The sequence below is a fragment of the Metarhizium robertsii genome, assembly GCF_000187425.2.
Source record: "Metarhizium robertsii ARSEF 23 chromosome Unknown MAA_Scf_1, whole genome shotgun sequence".
NCBI lineage: Eukaryota > Fungi > Ascomycota > Sordariomycetes > Hypocreales > Clavicipitaceae > Metarhizium > Metarhizium robertsii.
The window spans coordinates 2,387,446-2,410,403 of record NW_011942149.1 but is presented as its reverse complement, the minus strand read 5'-3'; the positions used below and the strand labels follow the sequence as shown (position 1 = coordinate 2,410,403).

At 51.8% G+C, this 22,958-nt stretch overlaps 6 protein-coding genes across 6 annotated transcripts; 4 read left to right on the top strand and 2 right to left on the bottom strand.

Annotated features, from left to right (window-relative positions):
- Nucleotides 1–39: 39 nt before the first annotated feature.
- Nucleotides 40–2,198, bottom strand: MAA_04681 (transcription initiation factor TFIID subunit 12; the record flags this gene model as incomplete). Its single annotated transcript, XM_007822777.2, has 2 exons — nt 40–297; nt 381–2,198. The coding sequence occupies 2 exons, from the start codon at nt 2,196–2,198 to the stop codon at nt 40–42; spliced, it is 2,076 nt and encodes a 691-aa protein (XP_007820968.2).
- Nucleotides 2,199–6,538: 4,340 nt separating this feature from the next.
- Nucleotides 6,539–7,774, top strand: MAA_04682 (uncharacterized protein; the record flags this gene model as incomplete). Its single annotated transcript, XM_007822778.1, has 1 exon — nt 6,539–7,774. One exon carries the CDS (start codon nt 6,539–6,541, stop codon nt 7,772–7,774), a length of 1,236 nt encoding a protein of 411 aa, XP_007820969.1.
- A 3,015-nt stretch (nt 7,775–10,789) lies between these two features.
- On the top strand, nt 10,790–12,074 carry MAA_04683 (Arginase, subgroup; the record flags this gene model as incomplete). The annotated part of the gene is made up of 3 exons (XM_007822779.1): nt 10,790–10,873; nt 11,108–11,691; nt 11,765–12,074. 3 exons carry the CDS (start codon nt 10,790–10,792, stop codon nt 12,072–12,074), a joined length of 978 nt encoding a protein of 325 aa, XP_007820970.1.
- A 2,676-nt stretch (nt 12,075–14,750) lies between these two features.
- On the top strand, nt 14,751–15,512 carry MAA_04684 (arginase-like protein; the record flags this gene model as incomplete). The annotated part of the gene is made up of 3 exons (XM_007822780.1): nt 14,751–14,953; nt 15,047–15,321; nt 15,415–15,512. The coding sequence occupies 3 exons, from the start codon at nt 14,751–14,753 to the stop codon at nt 15,510–15,512; spliced, it is 576 nt and encodes a 191-aa protein (XP_007820971.1).
- A 1,703-nt stretch (nt 15,513–17,215) lies between these two features.
- MAA_04685 (uncharacterized protein) lies at nt 17,216–17,756 on the top strand (the record flags this gene model as incomplete). Its single annotated transcript, XM_007822781.2, has 3 exons — nt 17,216–17,417; nt 17,557–17,656; nt 17,726–17,756. The coding sequence occupies 3 exons, from the start codon at nt 17,216–17,218 to the stop codon at nt 17,754–17,756; spliced, it is 333 nt and encodes a 110-aa protein (XP_007820972.2).
- A 678-nt stretch (nt 17,757–18,434) lies between these two features.
- MAA_04686 (aconitase a/isopropylmalate dehydratase) lies at nt 18,435–21,744 on the bottom strand (the record flags this gene model as incomplete). Its single annotated transcript, XM_007822782.2, has 16 exons — nt 18,435–18,794; nt 18,844–18,976; nt 19,048–19,423; nt 19,517–19,553; nt 19,602–19,833; nt 19,889–19,993; nt 20,048–20,219; nt 20,271–20,547; nt 20,606–20,679; nt 20,734–20,757; nt 20,820–20,842; nt 20,923–20,956; nt 21,086–21,143; nt 21,196–21,298; nt 21,349–21,644; nt 21,733–21,744. 16 exons carry the CDS (start codon nt 21,742–21,744, stop codon nt 18,435–18,437), a joined length of 2,316 nt encoding a protein of 771 aa, XP_007820973.2.
- Nucleotides 21,745–22,958: the final 1,214 nt, after the last annotated feature.

Sequence of the window (22,958 nt, the reverse complement as noted above, 5' to 3'; positions counted from 1 at the left end):
CGAAAGATATCTTTACTTCGTATCACCCACCAAAACGCCTTACGGGTCACCCTTCCCTGGCATCACCTTGGCTGCCTGCACCGCACTCATCTTTGCAATCCAGCCAGGTGAAGGCTGCACCTTACGGACCGTGCGAAGTTCATCCGATGAATACCCAGGAACTCGAATGTTATACGCGCGCTCAAGAACTAACTGGATATCGCGGATCTCCAGCAATTTGGACCCACGCTCCTTAGCATTGCGACACGCAGAGTGCAGCACTGTATCTACAAAAGAATCGGCCATGCTCAGGATACTCTGTACGCAGAGAGGGAATATTAGCTCTTACATCTTTGCCGTGGCTCTCATGGGTTACTAGGTGCTAGGTATTTGTCTCTTACCTCTTCGACTTCTGGCGTCAGAAGATTGCCGTCTTGAGAGTCACCAGAGCCCCCGCAAACTTGTCGAACAAGTTCATCGAGCTTCTTCTTACTCAAAACGTGGTCCCCTTCAGCATCATGGCTGTAGGCAGGGATTCTCGCTACCGGGGGCTGGTTCATAACACCTCCAAGAGTCCCGCTTCCTTGTGACATGGTTGGACGTCCAGCCGTTACGCCTCCGCCAACAGTAACGCCTTGCGGAACAGCAGTTGCCTTCTCTGGTAGTTGCTTCGGAATCGGCATCTTTTGTGTTTGCGTAGGGTGGGCGTGAGGATGACCTTGTTGTTGTTGTTGTTGTTGTTGCTGCGATTGTTGTTGTTGCACAGCACCAGGCACAACAGCACCCTGATTCACTGCTCCACCGACACCTGCACCAGAAGAAGCGGCTTGACTCTGAGCTGGAGTGGTACTTGGTGTGCTTGCTGCCCTTTGGTTTGCAAGATTCATTGCAGCAGAATGGCTCAGAGCACGAGTTGGACCTCCCGCAATAGCAGGTGTGGCCGACTGAGGAGTTTGTACTCTTGCAGTGGCTTGGCCCTGTGCAGCAGCAGCCTGCGCCTGGACAGTGTTGACAGGAGGTGGATGAGGTTGCTCGGTTTTGACTTGGGCTTGCCCTTGGGGTTGCTGTGCCGGTTGAGGTACAGGGCGCGGTTGGCTTTGGGCCGGTGTTGGTGTTGGTGTTGGTGTAGGAGTTCCGTTTGCTGGAGACGGACGACTCGCAGCTGCCAGACTTTGCTGGGTTTTTGCAGCTTCAACGGCTGCGTTGACGGACGCCGTGACGTTCTGTGTAGCAGCTTGAGCATTGTTTTCTGCCGTATTAGGGGCCGCCTGTGTGTTGGTTTGCTGGTTTCCCGGCGTTGCTGCGGCGGTGCCATTTTGACTCGCCTGTGCGCCTGCTTGTTGATGGTTTGCAAAAGCCTCCTGCTGTCTTCGAGCATTCTCCACCCATTTGAAAGCTTCGTGATAAAGCTTCAGTTGTGCCTCTCTTCTGTTTTGATATTGCCGAAGCTCTTCGTCTTGAAGCGGTCTTCCGGCATCAGTCCTTTCTTTAGAAAATTTTTCCATGCTAGCAACTTTGGCCTTGCTGCCCTCCATGGTAAATATTGCTCGCGCGTATTTGTCTTTGAGTTCTTCGATCCACTTGGCAACCTCGGCCGCAGGTTTATTTGCGAATTGAGGAGGTGGATGAAAGGTAATTTTATTGACATGCTGCAAGACATGTTCGGGAATCTTTATTCGCGGTGCCGTCGCTGCCGTTGCTGCCCCGGCCGCAACTGCAGCACCAGGCTGGGGATTCTGGTTTTGAGTCGGGCCTGCGGCACTGGCGGGGGTAGCCTGTCCCTGTGAGCCTTGACTGGTAGCTGGAGTCTGTTGAGGTTTTTGTTGAGTAGTCGTTGGCGTTCCTGCAGCTTGCCCGGGAGGGTTTGACTGTCTAGATGATGGTCGTGCAGGCTGTCCCCCTGGTTGACCCTGTTGCGCTTGCTGTTGTTGCTGAGCTTGGTTCCTTCTCACTTGAATCTTATTAATAAGCATTTTCGAAAAATCAATAATCTTTTGTCTCGCTGCAAGCTGATCTGGGCTGTTTGCGGGCGAGGTATTGGCCTTGTTCCACAACCCTTTAAGACCTTGTTCATACTTGTTCTTCTCTTCCTCGCTCAACATTGGAAGATTTCTGATCTGGGTTGGCTGGTACATCGGCGGCCGCGGCTGCTGACCAGCAGCGCTTGACTGTCCTTGCGCTGGGGCCTGCTGGGGAGCTTGTCCTTGTGCGGGATTCATTTCGTCGTCGTCACGGTCGACTGAGGGTCAGGACGGACAGAATGCTGGGTACAGGAATCAACTCCCCCGACGAACGGTTTGCTGGCACAGCCGACTATTATTCTTAATCGCCAAAGGAGGAGGTACAATATTCGAAACAGAGATGGATACAAGGACCACCGTGATGGCGATATCTCGTCAACGCGATACCGCACAGTTCAAACGTCGTTGTCAATAGATATACTGGTGGTCCAGAGGGACGTCTGGTGTGTCAACCAATTGGCAAGTCTGCGCCTTCCATGGTGGTCATGACAAAACAAACCATGGGTCGGAAAATCCGCCGGCCCTATGCCACTGGGGGCTTCAGTCGCTTATGTAATGTTTGTTCTACTCAGTCCTACCCTATGCATCTTCTGACAGCGTACTGCCTTCATCCGATACCACAAAAAGGCGCATGAAATATGGTACTCTCGTATTTCCGATGTGTGAACATATTATTGGTGGCCGGGAGTAGCGAATGGCAATTGTGATTACCTTTGCAGGATACTGTGAAGACCTTAGAGGGGTGTAGGATTTGTACGGCAGTTTATGCAGAATCTAGACACCTTTGTTTTTTGCCCCTATATACTGCGAGCTATTGCTTATCCCGCGCCTGGGAGAACATTTCTGGGAGTGTGGTTTGGAAAAGTATGCGTAGAAGTGAGTGTCGTGGCTTCAATTGTCACCAAAAAACGACAACAGTTAAAAAAACTAACCATTCCAGGGTACAGGGTAGGTAGGTATTGGGTAGTCGCGTAGTAGCATTTGCTTGGTGATGTCGCCAGATATGCAAATGTATCAGGACCATGCAAATTCGTTTCACTCACGTGCCATGCGTCTAGAATATTCCAATGCCTCGGTTGCGGAGGCACGAAGTGGCAGTTGCCATTTTCTGATACCAACAAGGAAATGCCCAATGCACCACACCCACCGCACCCACCACACTCATCACGTCGATGCAACGATGCAACAGCATATCATCCCTGTCGTCTCATAGCATGTGTACATACAGCTTATCCCATCGTGTGCTGTTGGGACTAATCTGGCCATTTCATTTCATAGCACTTTATCGTGCCAAGTGCATGAGAAACCAAAACCGCGACAAACATTATGCTGACGAATAAATCGACCAGGGCCTCCCGGAAACAACTGTCACATTACTAGTAGCAAAGGCAAAAGGCAGCAATGACACTCCTCTGCATTGTTTGGGAGCTCTTTTTTCACACGGGCAACGCAAGCAAATCAAATCGCCGTGTCGCATGGCAGAGTCGCCCAAATCTGAAACGCAAGTGACCCAAGGACCGGGCAAAACGTACGAGACTCTCTCGGACAAGACAGAGCATGGCACTGTCAGCAACCATCACAGTACCCCATATATAATGTTGTTGCCCATGGATGACTCTCGCCGAAGGTGTCCAGAGACAACCCTGTCGCTATTACATTGTACATAGCATTCTGCCACAGGTCGACGTAGCAAAAGAGGGCAGTTGTGTCCTACCCAGGCGCCAGGCTCGGGGATCTAGATGGCGCTTAGGCATGATACAAATAAAGATTGCCAAAGAAAAAATTTTCTTCCCTTCGCCATCATGGTCTACTGCGCATGGGCTAAGTTTGCCAACCTCTCATCCTCCTTTTTTACTGGCGGAGAGACTGACTATGCTGCGAGGCTATGGGCACTCGAGAGGTGACGGCTTGCGATAGTCGGAGCATTGCTGCCCAAAGGTGGTCCATTATCGTGCATTATGGCCCATGAAGCCCTGCACGGGGGTAATCAGTAAAACACTACGACATCCCGTTGGCTAAATGCACATCAACAAAGGGGCCGTGGACTTGCGACATGGCGCTGATTTCTGTGCAAGCGGAACGGCAGTGCGTCGTCTTGGTCCCTTGTTGGTTCTCGAGAGCGACCCGCGATGCTCCATTTGCAAAGTGTCTGGTGGTGTTTGCTCAACATGGCAGTCAAGGTTGAAGCAACGCAACCACTCCGTCCGCAGTACGCACCAAATACGTTATTATGTATATAATGCTGGACGTGACCGCAGTTCCCGGTGTCTGACGGAGGTGAAGGGACGATGAACACCACCCTGGGCATGGAGGATTAGTCGGCGTCTTTTGTGTGCCGCCGCCACCAATCCCATCAGCTCGCCCGAGCTCAAACTGACGTTGACGACCTGGTTTGCGATTCACACGGCTCTTGTTCAATCAATCTCGTCAGTTCCAAGGGCCACTGGGCCTGCCTCGGCTCCCCTGTTCAACGGAGCAACTAGTCATCTGCGCAGTTCCAGCTCCCAGCTCTGGCTCCAGCCAAGTCCCGAGTCTGATTCAAAATCCGGCCAGCCAGACCCTAACTATCAAGAGTTTGGTACCTGACAAGCCTCGTGGGACTTGGGCCGCAGCTGCATAATTGGGACTGAGACTGTTGCCTCGAACTTTCTGAAACACAAACATTCATCCTATGGAGAGCCGTCATTGATCCGGCGTTCGTCTAAGGCACGGTGTCCTAGTCTGTGTGCTCCGTCCGCATCTGCGGTGGTGTTGTTGAGTCGGAGGACAGTGTGCTCGGCTGCGAGACGGCAAGCTTAGCTGACCACTTGCGCAGACGTTTTGTCTTGTTGGGCTGGATGTGCATAAACGGCGTCCAGTCACAGAGACACTCTCGTCCTCGCCCCGGTTCGCGGGAGATGCAGTCTATACTCGGCACACTTTCGGGGCACTCTCAAGGAAAAAAAAAAAAACTACTAAAAAAGACCACGACGACGACAAGTAGAAGCAAGGGAGCATTTTCCATCTTCTCAGCTCACAGACAAAGATTATCCATCTGGCATCATCAAAGTGGCCATCGTGTCTGTTCCACCGCTTTGCTTGCAGGGGTCCCGTCATCCGGTGGCTTTCATCATTTCCAAGTCCAAAAGCTCCGTCAGCACTCAGAGCTGCATGTGCAGGAGAAGCAAAGCACAGACGAGTAGCGGGCCGCAGATCACTCTGTCGGTTTTACATTTTTTTTTTTCGTCCCCCTCCAAAGCCGTCCCGTGCAGGCTGCTTGAGTAATACGACGAGATGGTACTTATTATAGGCCCGACGCCAGCAGACTAGTCAAGGAGTCGAACAAAGTTCCATGTCGACACTTGGGACGTGGAACAACCTGGACACTCATACACCCAGACGCTCAGTCGCTCAGTCATAGCTGGGACGAACGAGTTACTCCGTACGGAGTACATGAAGCCCATACCTTGAGCACCCCGTACATCCATCCATATTATATTACTCTATCCTGTCCCATTTCCGACGCCCTCCTCACTTGCATCTGCTCTGTCTGGTTCGTTTGAGAACAGACCTGCCAATCGCAGCGTTTTGCCCCGTTCGCCTTGTTTGTTGCCCTCCCGACTGTCGGCCGGCCACGCTCTCACCTCTCTCCCTCTTCTATTGACGCTTTGTCACAGCCTCAGTCTGGCCTGTTCGGTCTCTCTGCGTTTGTCTCTCTGCGTCTTCCACCGCTTCTCGATAGTTAGCCACGAGGTGTCCAGGTGGATTGACTTGCACCTCGAGGACATACCGCCCCCCGACTGCTGCATCAGCATCTGAACATGATACCCAACACCACCAGGATTTCTTCTTCTCCGTGTTGGAGGTTTCTCCTTTGGGTGCTGACACCTTGACTCGACTTGTTCCGAGTGCCATTGACCGTACTGCTGCTTGTTTGACCATTGTCTGGTTCATTTGTTCATTTACCTACCCGCTGCCGCTCCATTGGTAGCTGCGCCTGGCAGTATTTACCTAGAACACTGCATCAATACTCAACTCTGGAGTCCGGGCACTGAACAGTGTAGCCACAGCCGACATCTCGACGGCGGAGTCTTTCCCGCCAGCCGCAGGCACGTCGATTATTGGACTCTTGAGTATATTCACGATTGCACCCCGGTACCGAGCGTTGCGTTGGGAAATTCTTTTGGCTTCAGTTTCATTGCCCGCTCCTCCCCGCCCGCAACATCAAAAAGCGCAGGAGCAACCCGCGTACACCACCACCGGGCCAGAGCAACGCAGGGCAGCAGCAACAAGAAGCTCTTAAGCGGCTTTTGGCTGACCTCCGGACCCTCTTGCCTCTCCATCTCCTTCCCTTACTATCACGCTCCCGCTCGTACCCCACAGACCTGCATTCGACCCTCCTCTGATAGGATCGTTGCACAGCGGACTGGTTTTGACGCCAGCCCAAATACGTTGTTTCTCCAAAACGGTGGCGGTTGGAAAAAAGAAAGGCCATCCACCAGCATCAAGCATTGCCGTTTGTGCTTACTATACGTTTCTATTACTAGCTAGCCTAGACAATGGGCAAACGCAACAATCATCGGCGCCGCCGGTTGACACCTAGTCTCAAGCTCTCCCGAGAGCCTCCCCGTATCAATCATTCATCGGGAGCAACGGGCCCAACGTCACCGCCAGAAACCCCCACCGGATCGCCACACATGGCCCGCAAGCCACCACAACACTCGGCCGTTTATTTTGGCTACTCTGGTCGTCCACTGGAACAGGACCCTAACATCAAACCGGTTGGTCATGGTCATCAATTTAGCTATCGGAGAGTCATTGGACCGGAGCAGTTGAGCCCTAGGTCATCGTCATCGGATGAGTCTGAGGGAGAAGAGGAACAAGCAGGAGAAGAGTTGGACGATGATTCGTCTGTGTCCGATATAGCACGGCCCCAGAGTATCATCAATTCTACTGCAGCGTCTTCTGAGGATGCAAGTTCTGGTCCGGATGATGAGACCTCCGGGGATGGAGACGACGAGGATGACGAGGACGCGGATGATGAAGACCGCGGAGTGGGGGAAGAAGACTATGAAGAAGAAGCAGGAGAGGAAGAAGAACACGTGGAAGTCAATGCACGACCTTTCTTCCGTCTGCCTTCGGAGCCTGAAACAGTATCCATTTCAGCAGCGGGCTCAGAGGCAGGAGATGAAGCAGCCCGTCAGTCCCGAGTCGCAGCTGTCCCGTCCAGCGCCGCTTCGGGCTGTGAGTTCACAGTTGAAGACATAGATCCCATGGACAGTAGCTGCGAGGGTCTCGAGGTTCTCCTTCCAACAGAGATTGAGTCCAATCGAAGTCGCTCAAGGTCCCGTCACAAATACTTTGATAAAGGGATGGTGCGGGACTTTAAGAACCTCAATTGCAGCAACGACGTGTCGGAGAATGAAGTAGATGCCGAGGGTGAATTAGGTATGGATACTGAAAGTGTCTTTCTGAAGAGGCAGAAGGAGATCCGGCGAAACAGAAGGGTTAGCATGTCGAGTACCGGGAAGCGAACGCACAGCGAGTTCAGCGAGTTCACCGACTCAGACAACTCTGACACCGGCGGTCTTGATGTCAACGAGGTTGGATCGAGCGCGCGAAAACTGCGAAAACGCCTGCACCGAGGCAGCCTGCTTTTCCAAGACCCTCCCGCTCCACGTATCGACGAGCTTGATGAGCCGGACTCCAGCGAGAATGAATATGATGCTGCGGATCCACTGGCTCGCGAGCTTCCGTACTGGACAATGGAGATTATGGAGGTAGAATCGCCATAAGGGCACAAATTATGCGACCTCGATACACCGCAATTGCATTACCTCGATGCTCGAAAATCAAAATTGATGATGGACGGAGTTATGATACATTGGACAACCTGCTGGAACAGAGATAAGCACCCCCACAATTAAACGTGAGACACGTGTCTCTCGCGCATGGTGAAGGTTGAGCAATCTCTGGACGGAAGCGGCTATGATGCACGATTACGAGTATGATCATGAATGTGTATAGAACGACGGATGACGATTATTATTGGCGGCAGTTCCACTTTGACCGGCTGCATCCTGTCAAGGCATCCGTGCTGGTTGCCGAGACTGGGGCTGTCAAACTCATGTTTCGCTACAGCATGACGTTGCACGACCCGCGGCGAGGCTGCTATCTGATTTGGTGGCATGGCACCGGCAAAGTGATACAGTCTTGTCCAAACGCATATTCAAAGCATACATATATAGACCATATAGACTGATTTGAAATGACTATGCTCTGCTTCATACTCCCGCACATCCCCCGCAGTGCTTGATGGCGTGCAAAGACCTGCTACAAAACAACATGAAACTCGTACTCCGTACAAGGATATTAATTATTTTGATTACCTGATCTGGCCATTCTGGGTGACAATGACCATATAGTCGCCTCCAACGGCCACGTTTTCCTGGTTCGTTATTCCCCTTTTCAAATAATAGGGGCTTCGTTTGAAGGCCCAATGCCTGTGACCTTGAAAAGGTGGCTGGCTCACTGGCGTTCTCTCAGCCAAAGTGGCTTTTGTGGATGAAGTTTCGAGGGCGCGCTTACAGACTTGGGGAGACGTGGTGAGTCAGACAATGCCTGAGAATAGCAAATACGTAGTACTATGTACAAACCACAGTGACTACTACCTACGGAGTAGAGGTATGCGTATTTGCAACCTGATTCTGCCGGACATGCGTCTCCCCGAACCCGGGCTCCATTCGGCAATCACGATGAAAAAGGCGGGGAAGCGAGATGCATCCAACAATTTCATCTCTCACAGCCACCGTCACTGACTCGGGTGTGCAGTCCTCGCTCTGTCTGGAGAATGCCGTCACTCGTACTCACATCTTTTTCCAGGCCTGTTACCCTTACCTAAAATGATCAAGCCACAGTCCACATGACCATTGTCCCTCGTGGTCCGGCGCATCCACCGTGTGAGGCCCAACAAGTTCACGTGGGTAGCGCCGGCTCTGGACTGCCACGGATTTTGCGCCCCCTGTCTGTCTGGAATGTGTCTGTGGCCATCCTTGTGTGTTTGATTGCGGTCCGGCCGGCTGGGGTGTGCGTTTCGGAGGTAGTTCCTCTAAAGTTGATTCCGCCAGCGGAGCCGCCCGCAGCCCCGGAGGCGGCAACATGGAACATTAAGCCAGAACCTCGAGCGGCTGGTCGTTTGGCTGGGGGCCCGACGCTGTGCGACGTGAAAGAGCCCTGGCCATGCAGATGATGATGTGTTCGTATGACGAAATGTCGGCGTGACACGGCATTGGACATTTATTAATTGGCCTTGACTTCTGCAGAGAAGATATTTGTCGGAAGATAACTCGAGGAGATGACGTAGAGGAAGCAAGTTTGATGCTACCAGGAACAAAAAAATCGGCTGCCTCCGGGACGGGATCGGATGGCCCTTGTCTGGATGGAGATGTGACAGGCAGCGGCGCGCGGTCGGAGATGGGTTCCAGAAGCTTGGAGAATTTAGGAAGGTCTGCGATCTGGCAACGTGAAGCAGGCGGAGAAGGATCTGCGTAAACTGACTGGGGAATGATGCGTGAGCTTATTATTTAAAGCGCTCGAAGGTGGGCTTTGTTTTTGATCTTGAGACCCTTCCAGCTGGGCACCTGAGACCCCCATCTGCGCAGAAGTAATGGAGTCAATAGGACTGAAAGAGAGAGAAGCCAGAAGAAGAATAATAATCATGAGCTGTTCCCCAGGGCTCTTGGTTGTGGAAGGAGCGATGACCGCACCTACTAGGTTGAGGGCATAGTCGCAACACCGTACTTCATGGGTATCTAGGCAGACAATGAATATGCAGCCAAGACGATGGATTTGGGCGTCTTTGTTTTTATTTGCCGGCGTGTCTCTGCACCTCTTCGCATCAACGCCGACATCAATTTTCAGCTCAGATGGTCGGCGGCTCTGCACCGTCTCGCCTGGGTCTCGGAGCACCGCCGGCGATTATGATACATACACGCAGCCCCATCCTCGCCCACCAAGGACAAGGCAAATACATAAAGGATGGGAAAAAGGTATATGCAGCACCGCATATATTATATCATAAAGTACACGGCGCGTCATGGAGGAAACACACATGGGACATGGATCCTTTGTTTTCTGTCGGCTGCAAACGACCCCCTATGCATTCTCCTGCCCTCTTATCAAATAATTTCCACAAGTTTCCGCGCCTTCTGCCCCGCGGGTCGGAGGGCCGACTGAAGCCATTTCGTTTCCCCCCAAGCTTTGCCGTTAAGTGACATTCCGCCTTTGACGGGCGTGTTTTGTCCTCGGTGACTTGAGCAGGTCCCTCAATTCCCTGCGCCCCAATCCTGGCCACTAGCCACGATCTTCTCGTCTACCTGCACTTAGGAGTATAGCTTGTCATTTCTAGTCTTCATCATCTGCCCACGGACTCGACTCGGCGTCCGTTCCAACATGCTGCTCCTCCCCATCCCCCCCTCTTTTTTTTTTCTGACTCTCACTCATGTCATGTAAGCCAAGCATGAGGGTTGTGCGGAATCTATTGTTATTTAACTTGGTCCCTCCCATTCCTTCACTTTCCCTTCCCTCTCCTGTTCTTTTGTAAGACTCCATTCGTATCCTCGTACTCGGTTCTCGGCACTCCTACACCACCAGACACCGGCCCTGTCATCTTGGAGTTTTTTTCTCGGCTCCACGTCATAACGTATTCATTCACCTTGTCCCCGCCCCTCGACATCTAGACCACGGGCGAGATCAAGAAAAAAAAAAAAAAAGCAAAGTGACAACAAAAAACACATTTCTCCATTCCCACAATGAATACCGATATTGTCCAGAGCCGTTTCCTTTCCAACCCGCAAGACCTCGGTGTCGTTGCGGTTGGCTTCTCCAAGGGTCAGGTACGTACTGCCAAATTTTCCGACATTTTTGCTGTCCCTGTCTTGCAGCTGCGGAATGTAGTAGCATTTAAACCCTCGTGTCCTTGTTGACGCTACACCATTCGCTGCCCCTCCATCTGCCCCTCCATCGCTTCGTTGCGTTCATGCACATGCATGCCCTTCACATCTTTCGTCATCCATCCCCGGCTTTCTTTATCATTGTCTATCGTAGCTAACACACCATGTCCTTCGCAGCCCAAAGCTGGTGTCGATGCTGGCCCCGAAGCTCTCATCGACTCCGGCCTCCTTACCCAGATCAGGGAGGAGCTTGGCTACAAACTGCATGGTGATACCAAGGTCCAAAAGTACGAGGAGCTGATTGCCACCACCGACGCCGATCACCGTGGCATGAAGAACCCTCTTACCACGTCGGCCGTCAACCGCAAGATCTCCGAGGAGGTCTACGAGCACGCCAAGGAGGGACGTCTCGTCCTGACTCTTGGTGGTGACCACAGCGTTGCCATTGGCACCGTCACTGGCAGCGCCAAGGCTATTCGCGAGCGTCTGAACCGAGAGATTGCCCTCATCTGGGTTGATGCTCACGCCGACATCAACACCCCCGAGGTCAGCGACAGTGGCAACATCCACGGCATGCCCGTTGCTTTTGCCTCTGGCCTGGCCAAAGACGACAAGGAGGAGTACTTTGGCTGGATCAAGGAGGACATGCTACTCAATGTTAAGAAGCTTGTCTACATTGGCCTTCGCGATGTCGACAAGGCCGAGAAGCAAATTCTTCGTGAAAACGGCATCAAGGCTTTCAGCATGTTCGACGTTGACCGGTAAGCACTCTTCTTTTCACCATGTTGTCACATGGCCGCGGCCAACGCAATACTGACCTGTAACGTGTGCTAGCTACGGTATCGGCCGCGTCGTCGAGATGGCTCTTGCCTACATTGGTGCCGACACCCCAATCCACCTGTCCTTCGACGTCGACGCCCTCGACCCCATGTGGGCCCCCAGCACTGGCACTCCCGTGCGCGGCGGTCTGACTCTCCGCGAGGGCGACTACATTTGCGAAGCGGTACACCAGACTGGCTCCCTGGTAGCCATTGATCTTGTCGAGGTCAACCCCAGCTTAGCCGCCACCGAGGCTGGTGCCCAGGAGACTGTCCGAGCTGGCTGCTCCCTAGTGCGCTGTGCCCTTGGCGAGACGCTTTTGTAAGCAGTTTTGTAGGACTATTTGGGGATATGCTACTTTTGCTGGCGATGCGAAAAGAAAGCGTAGACAATAGATTTATACCACTGTTTGAGACATGACACGAGACGATGACGGCGCAAATTTGCAACAGGGATGGTTATGGGACTATTGGAACTGTACATAGAATTGGTCACCAGATGTATCTTGAGAAAGCTAATTGGCCATGCTTTTGGCTAGTGATTCGTGATTCTAGACCAAGCATTGTAGTTTTGTCAATGTCCCTTTTGGACGTGGTATGTCTTGTTGTTGATGGACAAGACTGCAGCGTGGGCGTTTATCCCGACGGCGCCGAGTGAACAGACTGAAGTAAGTGTGTTAACTGGACGTCATGATCGGGTTGGATGGGAAGCAAAGCGGGAAATGCGCCCTTGTGCACAGTTGGTTGCCAAGCGTACGTGATGCACCAATGGTGTAAACTCTAGAATGGTATAGAAGGCGATATGGTGGTGGCTCTTGGTACTCGGATGAGTCCTGCCATCTAACCGTGGCTGCTGCTCGGGATGTAAGGCAACATGGAGCCTTTGTTACCGTGTCTCTCGTTGCCAGAATCAGGAAAAGATTGGGATTCTCTGTCCTTTGTTGGGCTGGGAAGACCTACTCGTGTAGGTGTGCACGCGTGGATCCCGGATAGTGACTTGAAACAATCAATCAATATACGTGCTTGTTATAACAAAGAAGGATTCGTGGATGGAACTAGGGGAAAGATGATGCCAAGTCTGGGACGATTAAAAGAGAGTAGTATGTAGTTGTAGGTGGCGGCCTGATTTGCTGGTGGGTTACGGAGTACGCTTTGAAGTTCAATGTTGATCTCTTGCAACTATCTTAGTAGGCACTGACCTCTCTGTGTTTTGACAATTGACGTTGTGTCAAACTGTCAATACGGTTAGTGCCTTGCAGCGGCTTACCCACACGGCCGTAGTTGACATTTGTGCATACATGTAGCTAGCTCTGTCTGGATTTCCTACATATATTGATGGACGCCGGACGGGCCCTCGGATTTGGCGCGACGCGCTGCCGGTCTGCGGGCGACGTTGCTCGAGTCAAAGTTGGCGCTCGACCAGTGACGCCAGACGCCATGTGCCTGATGTGTCTGTCTGGTCTGGTGGGCCGTTCAATGTTGGCGTTGTGGGACCTGGGAGTAGGTAGCTGCTGGCGGTGAAAGGGGACCAGACTTGACATCTGGAGGCCAGGCCCCACTGTGTGGCTACTGAGTTGATAAGCCTGCCCATATGCATGTGCCCTCGAAGTCTTGTGCCTGGCACCTGGCCTGCTCAACACAAGTGGCGGGACCGGCATGGAGGCATTGATTGATCAGGGACATGGGAAGCATTGAAGTGCTGGCGGCCCAGGTTCCCGAGCTTGCCGTACTCAGGCACCCCACGGCCAAGCCCATCCAGTCGAAGGGACGGGAGGGAGAGATCTGGCATGATTGATAATGAATTATAGAGAGGAAACAGTCAGGCCATGCCTCCACGCCTCTCTTGGTCATGGCCGAGCCCAAGTGGTTTGTTTATTCGAGCATCCAAGCCGAGGCTCCCATTTCCGGCCAGACCTCTTTTTTGCTCGGTCCCTGGTCAGAGACTATATTGCACCATGCTTGATACAAGTTGCGTTCCACTTCTCACATATGTAGGGCGTCACCGCCAAAACGCACTCGGTACGGAGGAGCAGAGTAGGAGTAAGACACCAGGGCTCGCGGGAGCTCGAGTCGGACGATATCGCAGCTCTTCTGGCCATCTTCCAGCCATCTTGATAGTGACCAATGGCTCCATGTGCGGCGTCAAGACTCGAGCTGGCGCAGTGTCTGGCCCAATGACAGGCTGCGCAAGGCAAACAGGGGGGCAACGCATCGGCCGCATGGAAGCGAACCACCAGGAACCATCTTTGTTTCCCCCCCGAAGCGGAGAAGCGGCCGTAAATAGGGCTCCTGTTGGTGCGTGGTGTGCCCGTGGGTGGAGAGGAAGCGCCTTGACCCTTGGGCTCAACTTCAATGTCATGTCTGGTTCGCCGTGGCCGGGGGGACAACATGACTCCGGCGCGGCCCAGCGTCTCAGTGCTCCCAGGTTGGGCCTGGCCGCCGCGCATCACGCACCACGCACCACGCACCACCACCGAGTTCTGCTGACTTATCCGCGCTCCTTCCTGACGTGGCAGCAAACGCCTGGTTTGATCCAAGTCCTGTTGGGCACGCTGTGGGTTTTCCTTTGCTATTTTATTTATTTATATTATTATTCGTATTATTTGTTTTCTTGGCTTGTGACCCATTGCCGAAAAAAAAAAAAAAAAAAGCGAGGCTGCCTGGCGCGGCCCGCATGTGAGCTTCGGAACGGCCCATCTATATATATTTCGCCAGCGGCCGCCGTGAAGCCATCGCTGCCACCTGGGCTCTTTGTTTCCCTCCAAACACCAATTCCCGGGGCAGCGTCATACCAGGCCCGGCGACGACAGCGACGCCGTGCGGGGCTGATCAACTTGATTTCGAGGAGGAACCTTGGCCGGAAGTCGCGAAACAACCGTTGGGCCGGCTCGAGGTCGTTTTGGACCCGACTTTGTCGCCGCCACCAACGGGCAGACGCTTCGGCTCTTTCTGTCTGATATTGACGAGTTCTTGCGAAAGATATCCGACACACAGCCGCCGCGATGAAAAGCAGACTCGCGTCGACGCTGAGCGGCAGCTCGATTGTCTATGAGCGAAGAGCCGTGAGCCAGATCCGGACGTATAACTGGCCGCCGCTGCAGCTCAATTTCTGGATCTTCGTCATGCTGCTGTCGGCATCTAGCATCGTCGGCGTGTTTTCGTCCTTTATCCAGATCCAGACGCAGTTGGATCTGCCCATACCTTGGTACGTTGTACAGTCTTTTTTTTTTTTTTTTTTAAATTGTTTCGCTCGCCTCCGCCGCGGATTCTTTACTTACCCATTCTGCTGCTGCAACAGGTACTTTCCCTACTTTATAACCGTTGGATCCGTGGCCATCCTTTTCATGGGCTTCATCTTCTGGCTCATTGCGACCCGCCGGCTGTTGCCGGCCATTGTCATGATCGGCGCCTTTATGCTCTTCGTCCTGTGGCTTGTCGGCTTGGTTATCGTGTCGGTTCAGCTTTGGGGGCCGAGCGGCTCGATCCAGAGCACCTGCAACCTGCAGGTGTTTAATAGGAGTCCCCATGGGCTGAACCAGGAGACGCTGGCGTGGATGCAGCAGAAGAATATATGTGAGTTGAATTCGCCTGTCTGTTATACATATGTATACGTATACATGTATAGACGATTCCCTGCCGCGGCACCGTCGCTAATCGGACACACAGGTCAATGCTGGCACTTGGTGTTTGCCATGTCGCTGACAGGAATTGTTTTCTTGGTTTGGGTCATGATTATGGCCTACCAGGTGTTTGTCAATTCATGACCAGGTCCAACGGGGCTGTATAGTATTGGCTAGTTGGGGTGATTTTTTTTTTTCGTTTTTGGTTTGGCGCATGTTATTGGCGATAAAAACGCAAAGGATCAGCGGGAGCAGTCAATCATTCAAATCTTTTCATTTGTTTGTGTGTATGAGTAATGGGTAACGACGGCGACGTTGGAATTTCCTGTGTATGACAAGATGGCTAGGGGGCTGGGGAACTGGTGTTTTCTTTTGGAACAGATATCTGGCGGCTTGCACAGCCTGTATTTTCTTCTCCTTCTTCTTTTTTAAATTGCTTGGTTGAGGAGCCAATAACTACAGAATGGAGCCAGTTGCTCCTGTTGATGGTAACCGTAACTTGACCTTTGTGGGTGCGTGGTTCATACTTATTCTGTGATCTGTAGAGGTACTCACGTAGGCTGATATGCCTTCAGCCAGGCTCTGGGAGTTTGAGTTCTTGGGCCCGTTGAATCAGCCCAAGTGCTACTACTATCAACATTTCTCCATGCAAGTCTTGGTGGCTTGTGGGCCAGTTACTGGGAGCTGAGGGGCCCAGGTGCCGGGAGCCCGCGAACATTGAAGCTTTGCAAAATCCCAGCCCTGAGCGTCATTGTGGCTGCCCCTCAATTCCCGGCCATCCCTCCATCCCTCCATCCCGTCGATTCGACCCTCCGTTGCCCCCTCCTCTTGGACCAGTCCCTGCATCAGCAGTATGCAGAAGAGAACCCTGACAATCTCGACGCTTTCAACAGTCGAGAAACTTCCGAGCTAGCAGGCCAGGATGGAGAGGGTCTGATTTGTGGGCATGAAAAACCTCCAGAAGAGGCGCAGCCATCATAATCAACGGGACATCTCGCCTATCAGTATCACATCACCCCTTGGCGGGGCCGATTTCATTCAAGGGCCACATGCAAGAAGTAGCATCCATCGTTGGCCATATCGGGAATATCGGCAGCCTGTCGGGAGGAACCATTGATTGTCGAGTCCCATGCTCGCCAGGAAACCCAGCTACTAGCTTGTTGGATACAAGTAGTACATACTTTCATTGCTGGCCTGGTAACCCTACCCCAAATACTCAGACATAAAGTGCGTATCGGTGTCATGCTCAGACGACTGGCCTGTCCGTTTCCTCTTCATTCTTCCGAGCATCCCGTCGACCCGGACAAACCATCGAGAGGCGCTCATCCTGGACCTACCCAACACGGCAGCGCCATTGTGGGCAAATCTGAGCCTTCCAAGACGCAAGACACATATGGAGGGGGACTAACAACACGTACTCTTTGCCCCGAATCATCCTGCCCCTTTCCCCCACCACCAGATATGACCTAGCGAAAGCTTCTTTGCTTGTCTAGCTGAAATGGTTTGCAGGACCCCGTGGACCGCCATGGGACCCCTTAGCTCGAATTGCAAAGTCTCACCAGGCAAAAAGACGCCTTCTTCCACCATTCCCAGACTGGACAACCAGTGCCCTGGCTGAAATGAAGTGAAAGAGGGGAATGGATTAAAAGCGGAGGAGGTTCGAATGAGGCGTTGCGAGCTGGACGAGAGATATAAGTTGATGATAGATCCGCCTAAACCTTGGTCACCTTTTTTTTTTTTTTTAAAAAAAAAAAAAACACTTTGCTACATCTCTGCAGTTTTATCAATTCGGCGCAGCGATACCAGATCCATCGTTTCAAACTTTATCTGCTTCATCGCTTTATACAATGGATTTCCTCAAGCAGGCCGTCAACTCCGCCCAGGGTGCTGGCGGTAACAGCAACAATGACAACAACAACAACAACCAGCAGCAGCAGCAGCAGCAGGGTGGTGACAACCAGCAGAACCAGGGTGGTAACAGCAGCAGCAACAACAACAACAACCAAAACCAGCAGGGTGGTGACCAGCAGCAGGACTATGGTGACAAGGGTAAGCCGTTTCCCTCCTCTGGCGAATGGATGAAACCGTCGCATACAGCCGTGTCTGGCAGGTCCTCTCCCAAGCTTATCACATCTCACCTGCCGCTCGGCCTGCATGTCCACTGACACGCCGGCTGAACGAAAAACAGCTTTCGACTTCGTCGCCAAGAAGGCCGGCCTGAACCTCAGCCGCGAGCAGGAGGAGAAGATTACCGACGGTGCTCGCCAAGCCTACGAGAAGTACTCTGGGTAAGTCGACGTGTATCAAAGTGGCAATCTGATGGGACCAGGTCGCTGACGACATGTCATTGTGTACAGCAAGAGTGTCGACTCCAAGTACTCCAATTAAATTGACATGATCGAGATACCCACCCCCTTCAGGAGGGAAACACGATTTGCGGTTGGGATGACGGATGCATATAATGTGGCATGGTTCTTGGGGGTGATGTGTTGCCTCTGAGACTTGAGGTTGGCGCCATGGCGGCACAGATGCCATGCCAGTATTTTCGTTTGTTAGACATGAAACTACGGAGTACAGATTCAGATAATGTGGGATGCCCCTGTTTACGTGTCCTGGTGAGAGCTTTACTGCTATATACCTCGGGGAACTTTCATGTGTTCCTCCTGTTTCTGTCCTGCCTACCTGTGTGTGTGTATATTGGCCTGTGGCCGGATATAGGCAGGTGTAAGTAATCCAAGCAAAAATAGCAAAAAAATAAACCCGCTTTTCTCTACGCTTCCGTTTTGTCACATTACACTGGGCCAGGGGCTAGGACTTGGTGGATGGAACAATCTGTGTACGATCCATTTTATACCAACTACTTTATGTCAGCCAATTAGACCAGTCATTTACGTTGTATATCAGCTATTATGTACCATGCTAGATGACATATAACAGCCGAGTAACTCGAATTCATACATCTATAGTGTTAATCCTCGGATTAGAAAGAAAGCCCGTTGTAGTAACCAAGACAACAGATGCCAGGAACACCCAAAACAATACTATCTATTTATCAGGAGAGCGTTATTATTGCTTTTCGGCTGCGATCTTAGTCTTGACCCAGCCCTCAAGTCCACCGCAAGCGATGATTTCCTGCACATTGGGGGGGATCTCGCCGACTTTCTGCTCCCACGAGGAGCCATCCTTCTCGGTAATGACAACCTTGGAGCGGCGAATATCCCAGAGCAACCGCCAGCCGGTGCGGTGGGTCAGGACTTCCTTGTCCTTGTGCGTTTCGCGGAGACGGTGTATAAGTGCAGGCAGTTCGACACCGAGGAGAGCATTGTTAATGCTGTTACGGCTGAAGATGTTGCTGAAACTGCCGGCAGCGACTAGAGGAATCTGCTTCGCTAAGATGGCAGTTGCAGCTTGCTCTCTCGAGGATCCCTGCATCAGGTTAGAGATTGCTTCTTATAGCAAGAGTAGGAGATATTACACAGCCAAAGTTAAAGCCTGCTACCAAGATATCACCAGGCTTAGCAGTTGTGCTGAATTCAGGGTCGTAGTTCTCCATGCATATCTCTGCCATCTTCTCCCTTGAAACATGATCCTGATAAGTGTACTTGCCCCTGTGATACTCGGTTAACCGTGCCTGTTTGTCTTAAGTTTTGGGGAGTTGCATCATGATTTTCGGACTTACGGATAGATGCCATCGGTGTTGATGTTGTCCCCGTTACAAAAGACAATCTCACCTTCAATCCTCTCGGGAAAGCCAGGGATAACCTCAGTTAAAGCTTCATCTTCAGCCGCAGCGGGGCTGGATGACTGCTCTGCGCCGGCTCCTTCAGCAGTGGCAATCACGCTATCGGCCTCACAAAGAAGCTTGTCAAGAGCCTTCTCTATAGACCGAGCCCTGTCGGCGACATGATCACCGCTGCCCTCGCCAATAATAACCTTCTGGACACCCTCGGGCCTCTGGTACCAACCAGGGCCGGCGATCTTACCCCGAAGAGCACTAGCTGCGACAGTTTCTGGGCTAGCTAGGTAGGCCTTTGCTTTGGTAGATCCCATGCGACCTACGATATCGTCAGTCCTTATAACGAGTCTTGGAGTTATAAATCTCAGCTAGCAAGGAGTTCAAGCACCTTTGAAGTTGCGGTTTGACGCACTTATACCAACTTCGCCGTCTTCAAGAAGGCCAGTACCCTAGGACACGCTCAGTCATGGACTTTTTAGTTTTAGGGGTTAACTAACAAGACCTATACATGGGCCACAGCCAGGTGGCAGTACATGGGCACCAGCGTCAACTAAAATCTGCCAGTCGCCTGCCTCCTCGGCTGACTCCTGCTCGGGAACAGAGGCTGCAGCAATGTAAAGTTTAACACCGGGAGCAATTTTAGCAGGCTGACTATCTTGAGCCGCCTCGCGGAAGACACGAGCGGCGGCAGCGAAATCCGAGCTCCGAGCGTTGGTACAGGAAACGAGACTTACCCAGTCAGTGATATGAAGCTAAAGGGGAGTCTTGACTGGAGAATACGTACTAAGCCTTATCCACAGGAATATCCTGAGACTCAAGAGTCCGGACAGGGGTAATAATTTTCACCGAGTTAGGCCCGGCAACAACTGGGTAAAGTGTAGATAAGTTTCTGGAAAGTTAATAATTGCCTGAAAAAGTCTGTAGCAGTGTTTATGAGACATACAGGTAAAATTCCTTGGCATAAGAAGCGCCGGGGTCGGCAACTAATTTGTCTTTGACAAGCTCATCGATGCGCTCGTGGTTGACGCGCTCCGTGAGTGGGCTGTTGAACATAGCAGCAGTAGTAGCCTTGGCACGGTACCAAGAGATGAGTGTCTCATCAACGGGGAACAGCCCTATATTATGTATTAGCACTTGCTTGTCTGTTTCCTTCGCCTTCCACTTACCACTCAAAGCACCCCACTCAGTAGTCATATTTGCAATCGTCAAGCGGTCCGGAATTGGGATGCTTGCCAGAGTCTCCTCGGAACCCGTGAATTCAAGGGCATGGTTTAAAACCTCGTCCTGGTTGAGTGATCCGGCTAAAAATACGATGACGTCTTTACCAGTGACACCACGGGGGAGGATGCCAGTGAATGTGATCTTGGCAATTGGAGGTATTTGCCACCAAGTCTTAGATTGACTCCATATGCTAGCCGCGTCCGTTCTTACAACAGGTGTTCCCTAGAGACAAAATTAGTGCTTTACAATCTAAAATATCCTTATAGGTGGTGTAACGTGCGAGCGCTCCAATACCACCATAATGATTCGAATGACTGTCACTAGCGACGGACACAGTTCTTGGCCAGGCGTGTCCTATTCACCTGTTAATATGCCACCCGTAGATCGTAAGCGCTAGCGATGCTCTACCTTCCTCGACCATAATTTGATGGCCTATCTGATAGTTAACAGGCTTGCCATCCTTCAGTTCCTTATGTGCTAGTGATTTTATATACCTATGCCTCTTTTGGCCGGGTAACTACAGATTCGTTAGTCAATGAAGGCTTGAGTTTATTTGGGTTACCAGAGGGGACAACTCACTGGCGAGAGAACACTTACAACTGAACACCATGCCGGCCAGCAAACTCCTCCACTACAGGTCCCAGTTAATATTACGGTGTATGACTGTGTTTAAGACTGTGTCTGCGGAGCAGTGCTCATGAGACATATCCAAAAGAGAGAGAGAAAAAAGGGGTGAATTCAGTTGCAAGAGAAGACTGACCCAGGCTGTACTTCTTAAGATTTGCAGGTGTTTCGTTTTGCACATCGTGATCAAGGCACTTGCAATCAATTAGCCGGAGTTTATTAGTTGCAACAATACGTTTTACTCACCATAATGATCTGGCGTTTGTCACGGATCTTGGAGGCCCCCATTTGCATGAACTTCATGGCTACTGGCCACGAGTTGTCATGGGTCATACAAATGCTAGGCTTTCTTTACGGAGGGTTAGCTACATGCAACCTTCGATAGACTCGAGAACGGACAGTGTGACATAGTCGCCGGCCTTGACCTTCTTGCCGGTGGGAAGGTCCGTGGAATATCGCTGGACAATCTTTTCGGTGAGGGTCTGGGCGAGGGCCGGGGCTGGGGGCCGCTGAAGGGAGCTGAGGGCTACGGCATTGGGGCTGCTTTCAAGCTGGGAGTGGAAAGCATATTGCGATCGGGGCCCGGTGGAAATACAGGCGCGGCCATGGGACAAGGGGACGGAAAGAGATCGAGGGTCGGCGATGAGGGTCGGAGGGCGTAATCGTGTGCCGGCGCTGAGAGCAATGACTCTCTGCTACAGAAATCGCCTGTTAACTAGGATTCTCTGCGTGAAAGGGGGCAGGAGAGGCAGGAGCGAATCAATTAACGGCAGAGGAACTCACGAATGCAGCCATCAAGGATAGCGATGGTTGTAGAACAGATTGGCTCCTTGTCCGATGGATGGCGCACGTAGAATTAGAATCTGGTCTTTGAAGCTGTGCGCATCTGTCATTCATGTGGGGTCAAGTAGGAGGCATGGCAAAATAGGAAGCCCCTGATTGGCCCAATGATCCGGTGCCGTCAAGGCGCTGGTAGTATCAGATCTCGGTACCTCTGCCGGATGCCATGTGACAATACAGGAGTGGAATGCAAAAAACAAAGAACTCAATTCGCAAATGATGCATCGTGCCCGGACCAGGCAGTTCATATCGTCATGCCATTGACTCTACTACCGACATCCTGAAGAGTGGCTAGCTCGCCCTATATCCTAACAAATCCGAGAGCTTGCTTGTAAGCCGAGCACCTCGATTCAAGCTATCGATTTGAACTAATTGCGTGGGTTCTCATTGCTTGTTTTCTCCTCCCACAGCAGTAATGCTGGCGATTGGTGAAGATAATCGGCCGTAACTGTGCAATAATCAAGGGTCCTGTGGTGGTCGAGGGTGGCTATATTTAAAGAAAGCAGTAGGTTTTATATATAAGGTCGGTGCTAGCACCTCCCGTTTCTTGTACCAGGCTATTATATAGTATAATAAGGGGGGGTTTGGGAATATGCGCGATGTCGGGTTATTCGCGATGACCCTGCAAAACAGGACATTGCGCGTTATGTCCATCATGCACATTTGGTTCGTATTTCTTTAAATGTCTATCACTTATGAGATATATCAAGATAATATACATGTGTGTGAAAGACGGATACAGGGGTTGGGATAGTGAGCGATGAAGTGTGAATGCAGTCGGGGCCTGCCTAGATGTTTATTCTATCTCGTGGTCAGTCATCCCGCCGTTCGATGTGGGAGGTTTCATTGTTAAGCCACGACATCTTACTTTTTGGCGTCAATAGTCTGGTATCATTCTCCTTGTTATCCTCACGAGCGTCATCGAGGAGTTTGTCAATGCCCCTGTCTTTGAGCGCAACCTGCAGCAATACGCTTAGATTTACCGTGCTGAAGCCATCCAACTGTCGCTTGGAGAGAGACTTACCCCGAGGCATTTTTGGTATTGCTGAAAGAGATCCGCACACTCCTTGTTGTCTTTTTCTGCTGCTCGTAGGTACTCTAATTCTCGTGGCTCAGCGCTGCACAACTCTGTGTGCCTAAGTGGACTAGTCCGTGGTGTGTGCCGACTT